Source organism: Nicotiana sylvestris, chromosome 7, assembly GCF_000393655.2.
Source record: "Nicotiana sylvestris chromosome 7, ASM39365v2, whole genome shotgun sequence".
Taxonomy (NCBI): Eukaryota; Viridiplantae; Streptophyta; class Magnoliopsida; order Solanales; family Solanaceae; genus Nicotiana; species Nicotiana sylvestris.
In genome coordinates this window covers 139,621,319-139,636,174 of record NC_091063.1, presented here as the reverse complement: position 1 = coordinate 139,636,174, position 14,856 = coordinate 139,621,319, and the positions used below count along the sequence as shown (strand labels likewise).

The following is a 14,856-nucleotide window of genomic DNA, read 5'->3' as shown; positions in this document are numbered from 1 at the left end:
AAAATTTAGCCACTTTCATGTAAAGATAGAATCTATATCAATTCGAAAAATGGCTAACCCATATTATTTTGACAGAAAGATGTGGAGGAGCAAACGTGAGGGCCCTTTTTAAGCTAAGTTTTACTAAAAACAAATTCGTGGTAAGAACGTAAACGGTGAGTTACCTACATGTAAACGGTTACCTTAATTAATTTGTTGCACTTCCAAGAAGAAGGGGGGGAAAAAGACATTTTCCATTTACTCATTTGAGATTCCAATTGACGTTAAAGATTCAATTCCTGGGCATTGAAGCCACCTGGTTCTTGATCCGTGGTATTGCTCTCACTGGACCCCACACCCTCCACTCCTTCCGTAGTATAAAATTATAACCCCACACTCCACTCCTTAATAGCCACCAATCCATTTTTCCCACAGTTTATACCCCAACAGTGTATTTTTGGAACAATCAAAATCATCATTCTCATATTTCTTGAACCCCAGTTCGGAAAAAGCTTCAAATTTTAGTTATGGAGTCCTTAACAGGATCATCTTTAAAAGGGGTTTGTTTGGACAAGATTATAGACAAACACAGAGGTCTGTCTTTGTATGGTAAAGATGTTGGTCTGAGTAAAAGGCCAGAAATTTGCTTTCTTGGACTGTCAAGCTGTAAGATTGTTAATGTCAGCTCACTTTCTATTCAGCGCAAAACCGTTCAACCAATTTTTTGTGCTCCTGCTCTGCAATCATCTACTGACACTCAGGTCTCTTCTACTTTCAATTATTGAATAGTGGAGTAGTACTATTTAGCTCAAAATCATTTGGGATTTTTTTATGTACTAAAACATTTTATGTAAAAATAAAATCTAGTCTTATTTTCATGTTTCTAGTTAATACTTAACTTCTTTCTTTCTTTCTTTCTTTTCAGATATGAACATGTTAGCTTGCAATATGATGTATAACATGTACTATGAGTTACAAAATTTCACCTCAAAGTGAAGTTAGAAATACTGAGAGAGTAATTGATAAATAGCTAAAAATTGGATGTGTTTCTTGTTCTGCTAATGTAAATAACTAGTAATATTACTATTATATGGATCTAAGTGACATATGCACTATTGAATGAAAATTTTTCTTAACAAAACTAATCAATATAATTGTATGTTCAACTTTTAACACATGCAGACACATACTCAGAGTGAAGAATCAGAGACAACTGATACAAGTAAGCCATTCCTGCTGTGTTAGTTATTAGATGTAGGAGTTATTTTTCCTGTAATAACACTCGCTCTCACCTTTATTCTGTCGAAAAAATAAAATTAACTTAGATACTGTTGTTTTCTTTCTAGATCAATCCGAACCTGTCCGTGTAAAATTTCAATTGAATAAGGAATGCACCTTTGGTCAGCATTTCCACATAGTGGGTGATGATCCAGTTCTTGGTTCATGGAATCCTTCAAATGCAGTGCCACTTGACTGGTCAGAGGGACATGCTTGGACTGTCGAGTTGGTACGAAGACTGCACTGAAATCAATATAATTATGGTTAATATTCATTTACTAAACTACGTTCTAATTCTTTGAGACTATTATAGGATATCCCAAGTGGAAAACCCATCAGCTACAAATTCATTCTGAAAGGAGATGCTGAGACTATCCTGTGGCAACAAGGCCCTGATCGAATTCTTCAAACATGGGAAACCAAGAAAATAATAACAGTTTCTGAAGATTGGGACAATGCTGAGCTGCAGACAATTGTAGAACAGGAACCTGCTGCAGAACAATCCGAAGAATCTGCAGCTAATCCAGAAATTTTAATAGCTGATAATCTGGTTCCACCAACAGTTGTAGACCTAGAAGATGATATAAACGAGGAAAAAAGCAATGAAGTTTTAGCTATAGTCGCAGAAAATATCACTGAAGTAAAAGAGGATGTGAACACTAATCTAAATGAGGACACAATAATAGAAGCAAAAGCTATTGGCAAGAACGGCATGGTATTTAATAATGAAGTGTTAAGCTCAAAAGAGGAGTCAATCCTAGTCCCGCGTGAAACAGTTCCTGTCTTGGTTCCTGGCTTAACCCAAGTTTTGGACATGGACAAAGTTATTGCTGAGACCTCACTTGGATCAAATAGTGAGGAGTTCAATGTGTTGTTGGATGAAGTTCAGATGAATAAAGTTGTTGCTGAGGGCCCACTTGGATTGAAATCTGAAGAGTTCAATGTGCCAGAGGTAACTGCTTAACACCTATTAGAAGTTTCTTTTTCATAGGCTTGGCGAGAGATGATGATCCCTCATATATAAGTTGCTAACAAATGTATGGAGAAAGAAATTTCTTTAGCAAAGAATAGTTCTCAGTTTTGTCTTTCCTAATAAACAAGGTTCTACTGCAATGACAGAGAGCCATAGACGTTGAGTAATTGGTGCTTGGTGTGTTGAATTACCAAGAATCAATAAAGATTTTTAGTTCTCTATATTCTTTCTTGATCACATTGTAAAACAGTTTTTTTTAGAACATAAGAAAGTTGGTATTCAAACAATCAATATCTTAATAAACTATTGAGACAAAAACTAAAACTTGCAACCCCATTATGTCCTGCTTAAAGGCCTTGTTATCTTCATATTATCAGGACACAAGTTGGTTTCAAACAATTAAAATCTTAATAAGACACAAAACTAAAACTTGTAACCCCCATTATGTCCTACTCAAAGGTCTTTAATCTTCCTAAAATGTTGAGGCTTTACTGCTTTAGCTTGAGTGCTCAAAGGCATTACATAGCTCATGTATAGTTCTAATTGTTCATTGTACTTTCTTTATTCGTCAATTTGTGATGTGCTGATATTTTTATATATCCAGTTGAGTTCAAATGAAGAGGTAGCTACTGATTTAACACATCCTAGAGAAATCCCAGAACTGATGCTTAATGTCAAGCAAGAAGTAAGAGGGAATGAAGATATAGAAAAGTCTGAATTAGTGGAAGGAGGAGATTGGCCTAACGGAAAGCCCGTGGAAGAGATATTTGACAGTGATATGCAATGGGGTAAAAGAACACTGCAGAAGTTCTTTGCCAATTTGGGTTTCTTTAAAGTAGAGCTTGAAGGCTGAAAAACAAGCTCATAGACAACAATATGTGTATAACAATGTCACTGATAATGTATTATGGTCCTCTTTTTCTCTTTTTTCCGAGGCTATGTATTATATTTTTGTTCCCCTAAATATTACTATTCTCAAGTATTAGAACTATCCCACCACGACCAAAGGTGGTGTGGGATGGATAGGATCATTCCATTCTTAATCAAAGGTTTCGAGTTGGCACCTTTAAATAGAGAAAGATCCTGCTAGGGAGCGAGCACTTCCTCCTTCAATGGCCTTAATTGGTGTGGATCCGAATTAATCGATACTCCAATACGAGTACTGAAAAAACAGGTGGGAAACCAATAAAAAAACCAACCCACCCGAAAAGGAACTCATACATCGTTTTTGGTGCAGGAAAGCACCATAATTGCACGATCATTACTCTCCCTCGACTCTAACATAAATAGCCAGATCTGTTCACCATCCCCAATGTTACATATTATAACCACATTATTTGAGATCTCTCTAGGAATTCTGCTTACCCGGACGTAACGCCTACGCTGTTCACTTGTCTTTTGGCCAGTTACCAAAGGGTTGTCTCCACTAAAAATATCCAAGTTATGGTTTGTCATTGGTAAGTAAACTTATACGATGGTAGTGAAGAACGTGACAACAAAATTATGATTAATAGTCGCTGTACTGGCGATATAATTATGTTTACTTGTATCATAATAGTTCAATGCTCGAGTCTCGCATCACCAAACATGTGATTTAGCAACCCAACAGGACTTCAGACTTGCGCACAGATTATGATCCCGTAACTAAACCAGTGAGACATCCAATAAAAAAAAACCATTGGCAATTCATACTCACACAGGATACCTTGGATTGTGACTGCTAGCAACATTCATTTACGTGGAAGCAACCACTAATGTTTGCATTAGTATAGGCTGTCTACATCACACCACTTGGGGTACAACCCTTCCACATATCCTGCGTGAATGCAAAATGCTTTGGGCACTAGGCTGCCTCTTTTTTTGACATTCACTGACAATTGTTACTATAAATGATAAAATCATCATGTGTAGATTATGAATACAAATCTGCACATGGCGTGCTCAAAACATATGCTACATCTACCCCAAGTGTAGCATTAAATGCCAGAAATTAACACAGGAGAATTCGCAAGGAACATGAACATCAGCGTGGAAAGCAGCCTCTATATCAAACAACTTTGAAATTGAAGCATAAATGATTGATTGTGTAGATTTCAAATAAAGGAACAGCAAGTTTCTATAGAAAAATATCTTGTTATCTTTACTACGAAGCTAACAGAAAACTGCAAGGTAGAAACTATATACTTACACACACAATGGTTGAAACTAGGGCACCAAAAACAAGCCCTTCCATAAAAGATGTTGGAATCACTTTTCCAAGGAGAGTAAAAGGGAAAGATAATTCTCTGTAGCATAGCGGGAAAAAAATTATGAAGGCACCAAAAAGCCAATTAGATAGTTGTGAAGGTGGTTTCGCTACCAAACTGTCTGTCTGGAGACACCGGTCAAAATTCCTGCTGTAGGACCTCCCATTATAAAATCACTTGGGTGGTGCTAGCTCTCTCTCTGGACATGATTTGGATAGGGTGGTTAAGATCTAACACAATCAAGAGATAACTAAAGTTAGTATTCATCAGCGGAGCGGAAAACATGAACTCTTTATTCCAAACCTTGCTTAGTTCTTCATCAGTTAAAAATCAAACACAACTTTCAGGTGCAGAGACTAAAAGCAAGGCAAAATCAACTTGGGAACTAGGGAGAACTTGGCTATGATAAAAATGTAATACTGTGGCCCTTAGGTTACCTGGGTGAATCCCTTTGACTCGTTGCACCAGTAGTACCTGCACATGCTTGTTCAGCAACTCAGGATACTCTCGACACAGCAAGGTTTGAATCAGGTGCATCTGAGGAAGAATAGGAGATGGTCAAAACTCTCCACCCAGAGCAGAGACAAGAAGAAGCTATTGGAATATGATAGCCTTCCAGTTAGGGGTAGACCATATTCAAGGACCAAAATAGAAAAGGAACAGAAAGAAACCCCAGCAAAAGTTACAACAGAACTGAACTGTGAGAGGAAAATAGAAGGGGCAGAATTAGGACTAAACACCACTGTTTTACCTCAAAAGAAGAAGCATGAAGCATGGCCTATGCTGCAAGATGAACAAGTAGGCCAACAAGCTCACATTTCCCTGTTTTGCTCCCGACTCTGATGCAACAAAATTCAAGGAGGGGTGCATCCCAGAAAATCTCAACCCCTCCTCCCCAAAACTTATATCCATGCACCCCTTAGCCAAAGATCAGTCACGTTCTCAAAAACTGGGCAATCAGTCATGGGCAGCATTGCCATTAACTCCCACCTCCGGAACATTTACTTGAGGTACTCTATCCTCCACTGACCATTCATCCGCATGATTGACAGTCTCCCACAAGAACCCATTTTCATTTTCCACTGAAAGCTTATTGAGGTCTTTATCCACTACTCGAGGGTGAGATGTAATGTATGAGACGTATCTATCTGCACATATGCATTATTAGTCTACAAATTAGCTCTCAAAATGAACCTGTATCCAGACAAGGTAACTTTAGAAAGGACAGAATGTAAAGAAACTCCTGGGTCTTATCATAAAATCACATTGAATTCAGAAATCGGTGCAACATTCCCTTTTTTACAAGGTTCAGAAGTAGGTGTAACATGTCAGAATTGATAAGAGTAATATATATACTGACATCACGCTAAAGTGATAACTGAGAAAATGAAAGATAACTTTGTCAAAACACACAAGAGACTATTCTTAACAATTTACTGGACATGAGACACAGTTCTTAAGAATTTACACATAACACAAATCCTCTTTTGAAATAGTTGAAGTGAAGAATGAATTTCCATTACACCATTAGCTCAGGATGCTTGTAACAAGTTACATCAAGAAATTCAGAGGAACATTTCAACAGGATCTTACCAGCCAAGTTACGAAGAGCATTCTCAGCTGCCTGTTGCTGAGCATCCTTCCTAGTCTTACCCATTCCAACACCAACCCTCTCACCGGTGAAGAAGACCTAAAGATGACTCAGGCTCAGAATTCTGGATACAAAAACCTTATGCTGCTTGTCTAAATTCAGAAGCCAATATGATAATGCACTTTATATGAACAATAATGCCAGGAGCAGGCAAAAACAAAGAAAATTTTCTTCCCAGTTCGGATGCAACACTCTTATATCAAAACGAATATCTTGAAAGAGAGACATTAACAGACAGTTCATAACACATGCCTCACATAGTATTTAAGTGAGGCATATCAAAACGAATATCTTGAAAGAGAGACATTAACACATGCCTCGCTTGCCGATTTTCCAAGTCATCACAGCACATGCCTCATATAGTAACGCACAGTTCATCACAGCCCATGCCTCATATAATAATAAATATCAACTGTCTCAACTAGAACATGCAGACACATGAATCACATCGCACACTACTTTCAAGTATCCCATCAACATCAAAGGCATAAACTCCACAATATTATCACAGCATATTGTTTCACTTATAGCTTTTTTTTTCTAAAAGAGATTTGTTTTGATTAATTTGTTAAATGTATAGCAAACTACCATAACTGTCTTAACAAGGATATAAAATCCATGGAGCCATTACCTTGCACACTACTTCCTAGTATCCCATCAGTATATAAGAAGAGGAACAGTGCTATCACTGAAAACTAGAGCTGCATTTAGCAGAATTTTATCTTCAAATTTTGATGATAACAATGCAATTAAAGAGTCCCTGAAAATGGCTTCAGATAAGTAAAACTTTCTACAGTAGAAAATGCTCTAACCTCAACTGAAAATTGCAATTCCTCACTGGTGCTCACCACAGGCCTGAACTCAACCTACATAGCAAGACACAGTGGTGGAGCTCTTACTATGACAACCAAGAAAAAGCAACAAGAGCAGAGAATGGTATCATCTTGGCTAAAAAGTATGTACCACATACCTTTGAGTTGCATCGCCGTCCAATTTCTTGCAGCACCCCAGTAGTTAAAGATGGTAAGAAGTTCATTCTCCCAGCTTCTGGTTGAGATTCTCTGTTGTTAAATGTTGACTGATGTTGAAGGAGTCTGCCCTCTGTCAGGGTCAAAGTACAATTAGCCTAGCAAGCATATGTTATAAACTTGAGGACGAGAGGAAATAAAACAAGGAAAAGGGGAACAAAAAGAGACTGTTTGTGTCAACTAACCAGTAAACATTTTAACTAATCCATTTCTCAACCTTCCCTCAATAGTCTCTTACTTGTTCTCCGTATACTAAACTAAATACCAACCTATAAAGTCAGCACATCCAAGAATCAATATGTTGCTTCTATTGTTCAAGATTATACAAAAACTTCTTTTGAAGTCCTTCTAAACACTATCTTGACCAAAATAGATACACACACACCATCCTGGCAATCAATAAGTATTAAGTATTCATTCCGGCCTTCTTTATTTTCTTGGATAAATTTTATCCCTGCCCTAATTGACAAATAAACACACAATTAGTTGGATTTATTACTATTTCGATAGCTGGGCTCAAAATCACAAGCTGACAAGCTGAATCCTAGCCTTTAGCCACATCAGTAGCACCAAAGACTGCAGTCAGACTTAATACCAGCAACCAACTTAACAGCATTCACACCCCAGAAGAGTCACTCACATGGCTACTTTATCCAAAGACCATACAGTATTGTATGTAGTATGGTTAATAAATGCATTCCTACCTAAAGGCCTACATTTGTCCTTAATATTTCAAATCCATAACAGCAAACAAGGAATTAAAAAAAACACTAAAACAATCTATAAGAATAAAACTCAAACCCACCTGTCTGTTGAATAAGAGAATTTTGTTTATGCATTTCATGCTTGAAATTTGCCTGCAAAGAGTCGAACATTCGAAAGGATTAGCCAACAGGAGGCCAGTTAACTATTTCAGAGGGAAGCAGTAGCAAGTACCTCTTCATTCTTCCCTGTAGATGCATATGTTGGTAACACCATGCTTGTTGCACCTTGACTGAGCAAATTCAGATGACCTCTCTGTTTATCAGACCTTGATGCATCAGATTCTTGAAAAATCCCAGGTGATCGACTACCCAAATGTCCTTTATTTAGGTCATCTTCCACCAACCATCCACCCTGCGATGGTATGGGCAGTATGGGTGGTTTCTGAGGCACCCTAGATAATAAAGGAGGTTCTGCTGAACCGCGATACCTCGAATCCTGGCTAGGATTCAACATGGGATACCTTCTCTTCCCATCAGCATCAACTTCAGAAAAGCTGTTATCTCGTCTAAATGGAGCTCCCAGCAAACTTGGTTCTAAATACACACAGGAACAAATTGATTACCGGGTGGGAAATGAAAAAGATAAAACATCACTATATAAGTGCAGGTAAAGACAGGCTTCTATACTTTCTGAAGGTTGAATTGGTCTCATTGATTGAGCAGGTACATTTGCAGCAATTCCCACCGGAAGCTGTGAGCTTCCAGGCTTCAAATCAAGATTATTACCGATGAAAGGAGGAGCAGAGTTCATATTAACTTTTCCCTCCTGGATAGAACATAAATGTTAGAGCATAAGCAAATGACAGGCTAAAATTAAATTACTTGATGTGATGTGTTGCTCTTCCAAGTTATTTTTTTGGTCAAACATGTGATAACAAGTCAAAATACGCAGACAGTTATTACCACCTGCTGATGCAATCTTTGTGCAACTTCAGGCCCATACATCCCTTCAGGAATAGGAGCATTCAGATTTCCGGATGATGAAAAACAAGCATCCTTAGAGTAGGGAAAGCAAACCCTTATCAAGATCAGCCTTCATTTAAAAGTTGAAATTTAAAGAGCTTGAAGATGAATACCTCAGACATTAAGTAGTTGCTCACGTCAGGTGCAGAAGGTAAATTTACAACCTCATCTTCATAGAAGATCTCAGAGATCTTCCGGAGTAGACTTTCATCAAACTCTCTAAGTGACAAAGAAAATGACTCAGATAAAGAACTACTCAATTGACTCATAGGACTGGAACTGCATTGGCCATCTCTTCTGAGAATGAACTTACTTGAAAAATCGACCTCTAACATCGCAAGCAACATTTCTCGCCACACATAGGACTGGAACTGCATTGGCCATCTACTCAAAAAGAAGTTCCCGTTCAGTCTCGATGTGACAAAATAAAGATGATATTAAAATAATCAGAAATAGCAAAACACAAACCTCTGCTTGTGGAGCATAATATGGAGTGAAAGCAGGAACAACATGAACGCGAGGTTGATCTTTATCTTCCCACACTTTTAATCGGTCATCAATAACCATCGCCAATTTTGGATGACAATTGCCAGTTTGGAAGACAGTAAGTAAAGACTTCTTGGCCCCTATGTGACCAATAACATAGACAATGTTCTGAGTTAATGAAAAAGATTTTATAAACATTAGAAGCTAAAGAAAATACCACCAAAAGGTTAGAACGTCATATATCAAACACAAGAAGACAAATCTTCCATTAATTTTGGTGCTTCATTATCCTTCACGACAATGTGGATGGATCATAGGTTCATAAAAAGAGGTTAGAGCTTTTCTCTAGTAATGGTAGGGGGTGGTTTACCATGAGTGGAAGAACAAAAGATTATTTTCCCAAGGAGTCACAAGACAGTAAATTATTCCAGGTCCTAACCTGATTTGACACATACAACACGGTCCATCAGTTGTTTGGCATTAATGAGGTGTGACCCAGGGTCAAGTAGCCTCCAGATCTCCAATGCATAATCTCTCTCCGCCATGGTGCAAACATACACTTCGAACCTTCTCCGACCTCTGGCTGTCAAATAAGTTCTCAACTCATCCCAAGCAGGACGCAATCTAACTAGCACACTGGTATCCCGATTCTGCACAGGAAGTTTCCCATGATAAGAAAATGCGTGGAGACAGAAAATTCATCACAGACGACCATGATGAGTTATAAATGTTCAACTGAATTCGAGTCCACATTCCAGTGTCCTAACACGGGCAACTGCATTAAGACAATGAAACTAGATATTCCGATGGCAGTTGAGCTAGAAAGCCAAAAGTCCGGATACCATTTTCTTTTAGCTACATGAAATAAATATTGATTGAATACAAGAGCCATAAAAGAATAAAGACCGGAGGTGGATTGTTGACCACTCCTCCAATCCTTTCTTCCACAAACACGCACAGGTAAGGATGCAGATCTCTAAGCATGGGAAGCCCATAAGGGAATGCAATTTTCCCAATGCTGGTGGATTAGTAAACCCATATGTCTAAGGACCATCAGCAGCATGAAGTGCACATTTCATGAACAAAAGAAACTCAAATTGCAATTCATTAAACACCATCACAATAGACCAAATAAACACATACAAACACCTTCGAGTAAGTGAGGGAAACTGAATGAGTCACTTAGCCAACACTATGGTTCAATCCAATCTTGTCTGCTCATATGTCTAAGGACCATCAGCAGCATGAAGTGCACATTTCATGAACAAAAGAAACTCAAATTGCAATTCATTAAACACCATCACAATAGACCAAATAAACACCATAGAGTATAATACAAACACCTTCGAGTAAGTGAGGGAAACTGAATGAGTCACTTAGCCAACACTATGGTTCAATCCAATCTTGTCTGCTCTTGACACAGGGTCACAAGAAGCATCACCAACCTCAATGATGGACCGAAAAAGCTGTATAACGTAAACATAATATACACACGCACACACACAAAGAAAAAGAAAGACCAACAAATCAAAGCACCATGCCTTCTCAGAAAGCCCAATTTGAGACCGAAAACATATCAATTACATGAACTTCTGGATGTAGATGCAAAAAAGGGTCTAACAAAGCAAATAGCAAGTAATAAAGGAACATTAAGTTTAACGCAGATTGGTCTCAAAGTGCCTAAAATAGTTGTTTCATCCACGATTCCAGATAAGCAACATAACTTGGAAGTTCATTAAATTATAAATCGTACAACCAAGGAGTAGACCAAACAGTATCTCAAGCTGAGATCATCAATAAACCATACAGAGAACCTTGTCTACAAGATCTCAAATAGAGCATGTAAGTTTTCTGAAAAGAAAGACATAAATGTTGAGTGATAAAGCATAGTTGCCACCAGAAAGTGAAAGGCTGTTAACTAATGAATTGGTAACAGGTTAAGCATAAAGACAGGATAACAGCAAATGTTTTAGCACAATACTGTGAAACTATTTAAATCGCTGCAATTAACTACTCAATCCACTTTCATGCAATAGTACTCCAATTTGTATATAAAAACAGTAAAGCATACTGCACTATATGTGTTTTCTATTAAGAAACCTAAAATACCAAAAATTAACAGAATAATGAGCAAATATAAAAAATTAATGACAACATACTCCTAATAAATCAATAGCCAAAATTTTACTCCACGAATATATCACGACATGCAACTGATCAACTTCCACTAGCACCACTAAGGGAATGTTGTAAGCAGGGGGGATATTCTCCATGATGCAAAACGTAGAATAATTTGACAAATATGCATGCCTTAGACGTGTCATGATAAGAATCAATATTTGCAAGGCATAACAGAGAAATGAAAGAAGATCTCCCCGTCTTATTACCTCTGGATTAATCCGTGTAAGAACCACATTCTTTTCCAGCAACCTTATGACTGGACGAACTACTCGCTCTTGCCCTTCAGATAATTGTAGCACCTCCTCTTGCTGAGCTTTATATACTTTCCCGCCGTCAACAACAGAATCACTCTCCAAGTACTGCTTCAACAATGCACGATCCTCTATATATCTCTTCATCTCAGCGGACATCCCAGACAACCGAATTGGATCTGTTTCTCGTGCAACCCAACCCCGCAAAGCCTCAATTCTATCCTCAAACGACTTCATCGTATTAGCAACAATTAAAGTCTCATCGAGATCAAAAACAATTGATAAACACCTCATATTCAGCATTCCTAAGCAAGCACTATACAGACCAAAGGGCACTGAATAGCACCAAAAACAGGGGAACTTCTTCTGCTTACTCGGCATTGCCACCAAATGTATTTCTTCTTCCCCCAGCAAGACTACTGCAGTCTACACACAAACCAACGAGAAGGAACAATGCATCAGCACATCTTATCCATAACACATTATATCCACAAAATATCAATTAAACATTACTTAATGTACGTATTCAGGATTTCTCCGTCCTCTTATCACCAAGTTATGTATACTTCAGACAAAATCACATTTCTGAGGACAATACAATAGCTTTTAGCACGTGTCTTCATTTCTTAATGCAAAAACATAAGAACATATTTACATCGCATATAAGAAATTTCAATTCTTTTCAATAGATACATAAAAACAAAGGTATGGGTAAGGTCTGCGTACTTACTACTCTCCCCAAACCCCACTTGTGGGAATACACTAAGGCATGTTGTTGTAGATACATAAAAACAAAAAACATGCAACATATGCAGAGCTGTCAAATTCATAGAGCATCCTCATTATTAAATCATAATATCAAAAAGGAATTTGCATATACATCCAGATGAAAATGCCACAACTACTTTCATCTCATCAAAATATCATCAACCAAGAAAATCATAGCCACAAGATTTCTCATTGCCAAAAAAATTCACGAATTAACTGTAATCAAGGCACCGCAAAGAAACTTTGCATACACATCTGCATAAAATGCCACAAGATTTCTCACTGTCAAAAAATTGAGGTAACCAACTAAAAGCACAACTGTGTCCCATTAATTTCATCAACAAGAGCATTATTTCTCATTATCAGAAAACTCTTTGAACAACTAAACAACAACTGGACTCTAGTAATTTCATAGTAAATGTAAAGTCGGTATAGTAAATGTAAAAACGTTAACGAGCATTATGAGTCTCATCGTCACAAAATTCCATTAGCAACTAAATTCAACTCGTGCAATACTTTCACAGCAAATGTAAAACCAGTATTTCAGAATAAGGGGTCGTTTGGTATAAGGTATAAGAAGGTATAGGGGTGATATAAAAATTTAATACCACCTTAATACTCTGTTTGGTTAGCAAACCAGGTATAAGTTATCCCGCTGTTAATTTTAACACCGGGATAACTTATACCTTATAGAGGGTGGGGTAATTAGCACCGGTATAACTTATACCTTCTTCTTAGAAATTATACAATTGTCATTCTTAATACAACATACCAAACAGTAAATAAACAACAATCCCAGTATAACTAATCCCAGCATAACTTATCCCAACATATCTTATACCAGCATAATTTATAACGGCATAAGCCCTATTCCAACCAAACGACCCCTAAGAGTTTAAGTTCTGTGCACGGATGGTGTAAAACATATTTATACAATCAGGTCACTTATTAGTTAATTACAGGTAAATCTCTTGATAAGCATTAAATAATAAACTGATAAAAGTGGTAACTAACCTACTATCATAGGTTAAAATTCATTGATACTATAAAAAATATCTACACAATCAGATCACTATTAGGTAATTACAGGTAAATCTCTTGATAAGCATTAATTAATAATCTGATAAAAGTGGTAACTAACTACTATTACAGGTTAAAAAATCTTTATACAATTGGTTATAGCTAGTTATCAATTAAATGTTAAATCAGCATTTCACAGTAAATGTAAAGCACTATACAACTGATTATAGCTAATTATTCAATTAAAACTTGAATGAGTTCATAAAAGCACGAGGCATGAAGATTGATCAACAGAGGCTGATTAGAACCAAGGTATATAAACAACAACTAGCCTTTTGTAATCATAGTAAATGTAAAGTCAGTATTTCACAATAAACGTAAAATCATCAACAAGCATTTTCTTTTGATGAAGTATTACGAGTCTCATTGTCACAAAATTTCGCAACAACTAAATCAACTCGTGCAGTAAATTGGCAGTAAATGTACTAAAGCATTAGACAACTGGCTATAGCTAGTTATTCAATTAAAATTTGCCAATGTATATAACCTTGAGTTCATAAAAGCAGGAGGCGTGAAGATTAATCAACGGAGACTGATCAGAACCGTTCGACGCCGAATTCGAGTTGGGTTCAAGCTTACAACGAACAGGTGATGAAATTGTTTGTAGAACAGAGAGAGGATGACACCGTTCGCTGTTTTGAGATATGTGATGGATCCGTATCTCGTTGTTTGGGAACTGAAAATTCTGATCCTTAACCTGAACAGTTTCCAGCTCTCCTAAACACGTTTCTCCATGAAACACAGCCGATTTGAACCCTAAAAAACTCATCGTAACACAGCTTATTCCCGCAAAATCGCAAAATGTGATGAATTACTCGAGGAAAATTGACTGGAAAAATAGAAAAAAATTAGAAAAAAAGAATTTTCTCTTTCTTCACTCCATTGCTGTGTACCTATTTCTCTATGTGTTTTTTCTCTCTCTAGAGCTGGCGCGCTCTGCTTATGCTTTTCTTTTCTCGCTCTATAAGCAGCGGTTTCGAATGAATGGGCTGTGTGTAGGTATTTATAGAAAAACTGAGTGGGGTTGGTTTATAATTGGTCTTAATTTTGTAAGAATTTTACGGAAATACCGGAGGGTTTCGTATGGATTTTATCTGGTTCAAGGTACGCATGCGATGTGTGAGGCTCGTAAGGGTTTGTTGTTCTACGCTCTGACGCACGGTTAGGATGCGTATGATTTGATGTGGCGTGACCGTTACCGTTGGATC

At 37.3% G+C, this 14,856-nt stretch overlaps 2 protein-coding genes across 3 annotated transcripts; one reads left to right on the top strand and one right to left on the bottom strand.

The window, feature by feature from the left end:
- The first annotated feature begins 365 nt into the window (after nt 1-365).
- LOC104227496 (uncharacterized) lies at nt 366-3,194 on the top strand. Its single transcript, XM_009779744.2, has 5 exons — nt 366-740; nt 1,162-1,201; nt 1,326-1,486; nt 1,571-2,209; nt 2,835-3,194. Exons 1-5 carry the CDS (start codon nt 507-509, stop codon nt 3,081-3,083), a joined length of 1,323 nt encoding a protein of 440 aa, XP_009778046.1. The 5' UTR covers nt 366-506; the 3' UTR covers nt 3,084-3,194.
- Nucleotides 3,195-4,293: 1,099 nt separating this feature from the next.
- Nucleotides 4,294-14,610, bottom strand: LOC104227495 (RNA polymerase II C-terminal domain phosphatase-like 2). Of its 2 annotated transcripts, XM_009779741.2 has the most exons (16): nt 14,136-14,610; nt 11,756-12,226; nt 9,808-10,018; nt 9,351-9,508; nt 9,196-9,266; nt 8,996-9,101; nt 8,826-8,915; nt 8,547-8,685; nt 8,092-8,453; nt 7,961-8,012; nt 7,098-7,228; nt 6,940-6,993; nt 6,070-6,166; nt 5,228-5,624; nt 4,914-5,013; nt 4,294-4,706 (listed from the first exon to the last, which is right to left on the bottom strand). In XM_009779741.2, the coding sequence occupies exons 1-14, from the start codon at nt 14,415-14,417 to the stop codon at nt 5,434-5,436; spliced, it is 2,415 nt and encodes an 804-aa protein (XP_009778043.1). In that variant the 5' UTR covers nt 14,418-14,610; the 3' UTR covers nt 4,294-4,706; nt 4,914-5,013; nt 5,228-5,433. The 2 variants fall into 2 exon arrangements, with proteins under 2 accessions (XP_009778043.1, XP_009778044.1); XM_009779742.2 differs by lacking the exon at nt 8,826-8,915.
- Nucleotides 14,611-14,856: the final 246 nt, after the last annotated feature.

Excerpts from the sequence above, each read along its gene's own strand:
- LOC104227496 (XM_009779744.2), top strand. The coding sequence starts at position 507 with ATGGAGTCCTTAACAGGATCATCTTTAAAAGGGGTTTGTTTGGACAAG. Across the intron at positions 741-1,161 it reads AATCATCTACTGACACTCAG|ACACATACTCAGAGTGAAGA; the intron begins GTCTCTTCTACT and ends TAACACATGCAG. Across the intron at positions 1,202-1,325 it reads ATCAGAGACAACTGATACAA|ATCAATCCGAACCTGTCCGT; the intron begins GTAAGCCATTCC and ends TTTTCTTTCTAG.
- LOC104227495 (XM_009779741.2), bottom strand. The coding sequence starts at position 14,417 with ATGAGTTTTTTAGGGTTCAAATCGGCTGTGTTTCATGGAGAAACGTGT. Across the intron at positions 9,509-9,807 it reads TGTTGTATGTGTCAAATCAG|GGGCCAAGAAGTCTTTACTT; the intron begins GTTAGGACCTGG and ends TTGGTCACATAG. Across the intron at positions 9,267-9,350 it reads ATTATGCTCCACAAGCAGAG|ATGGCCAATGCAGTTCCAGT; the intron begins GTTTGTGTTTTG and ends CTTTTTGAGTAG.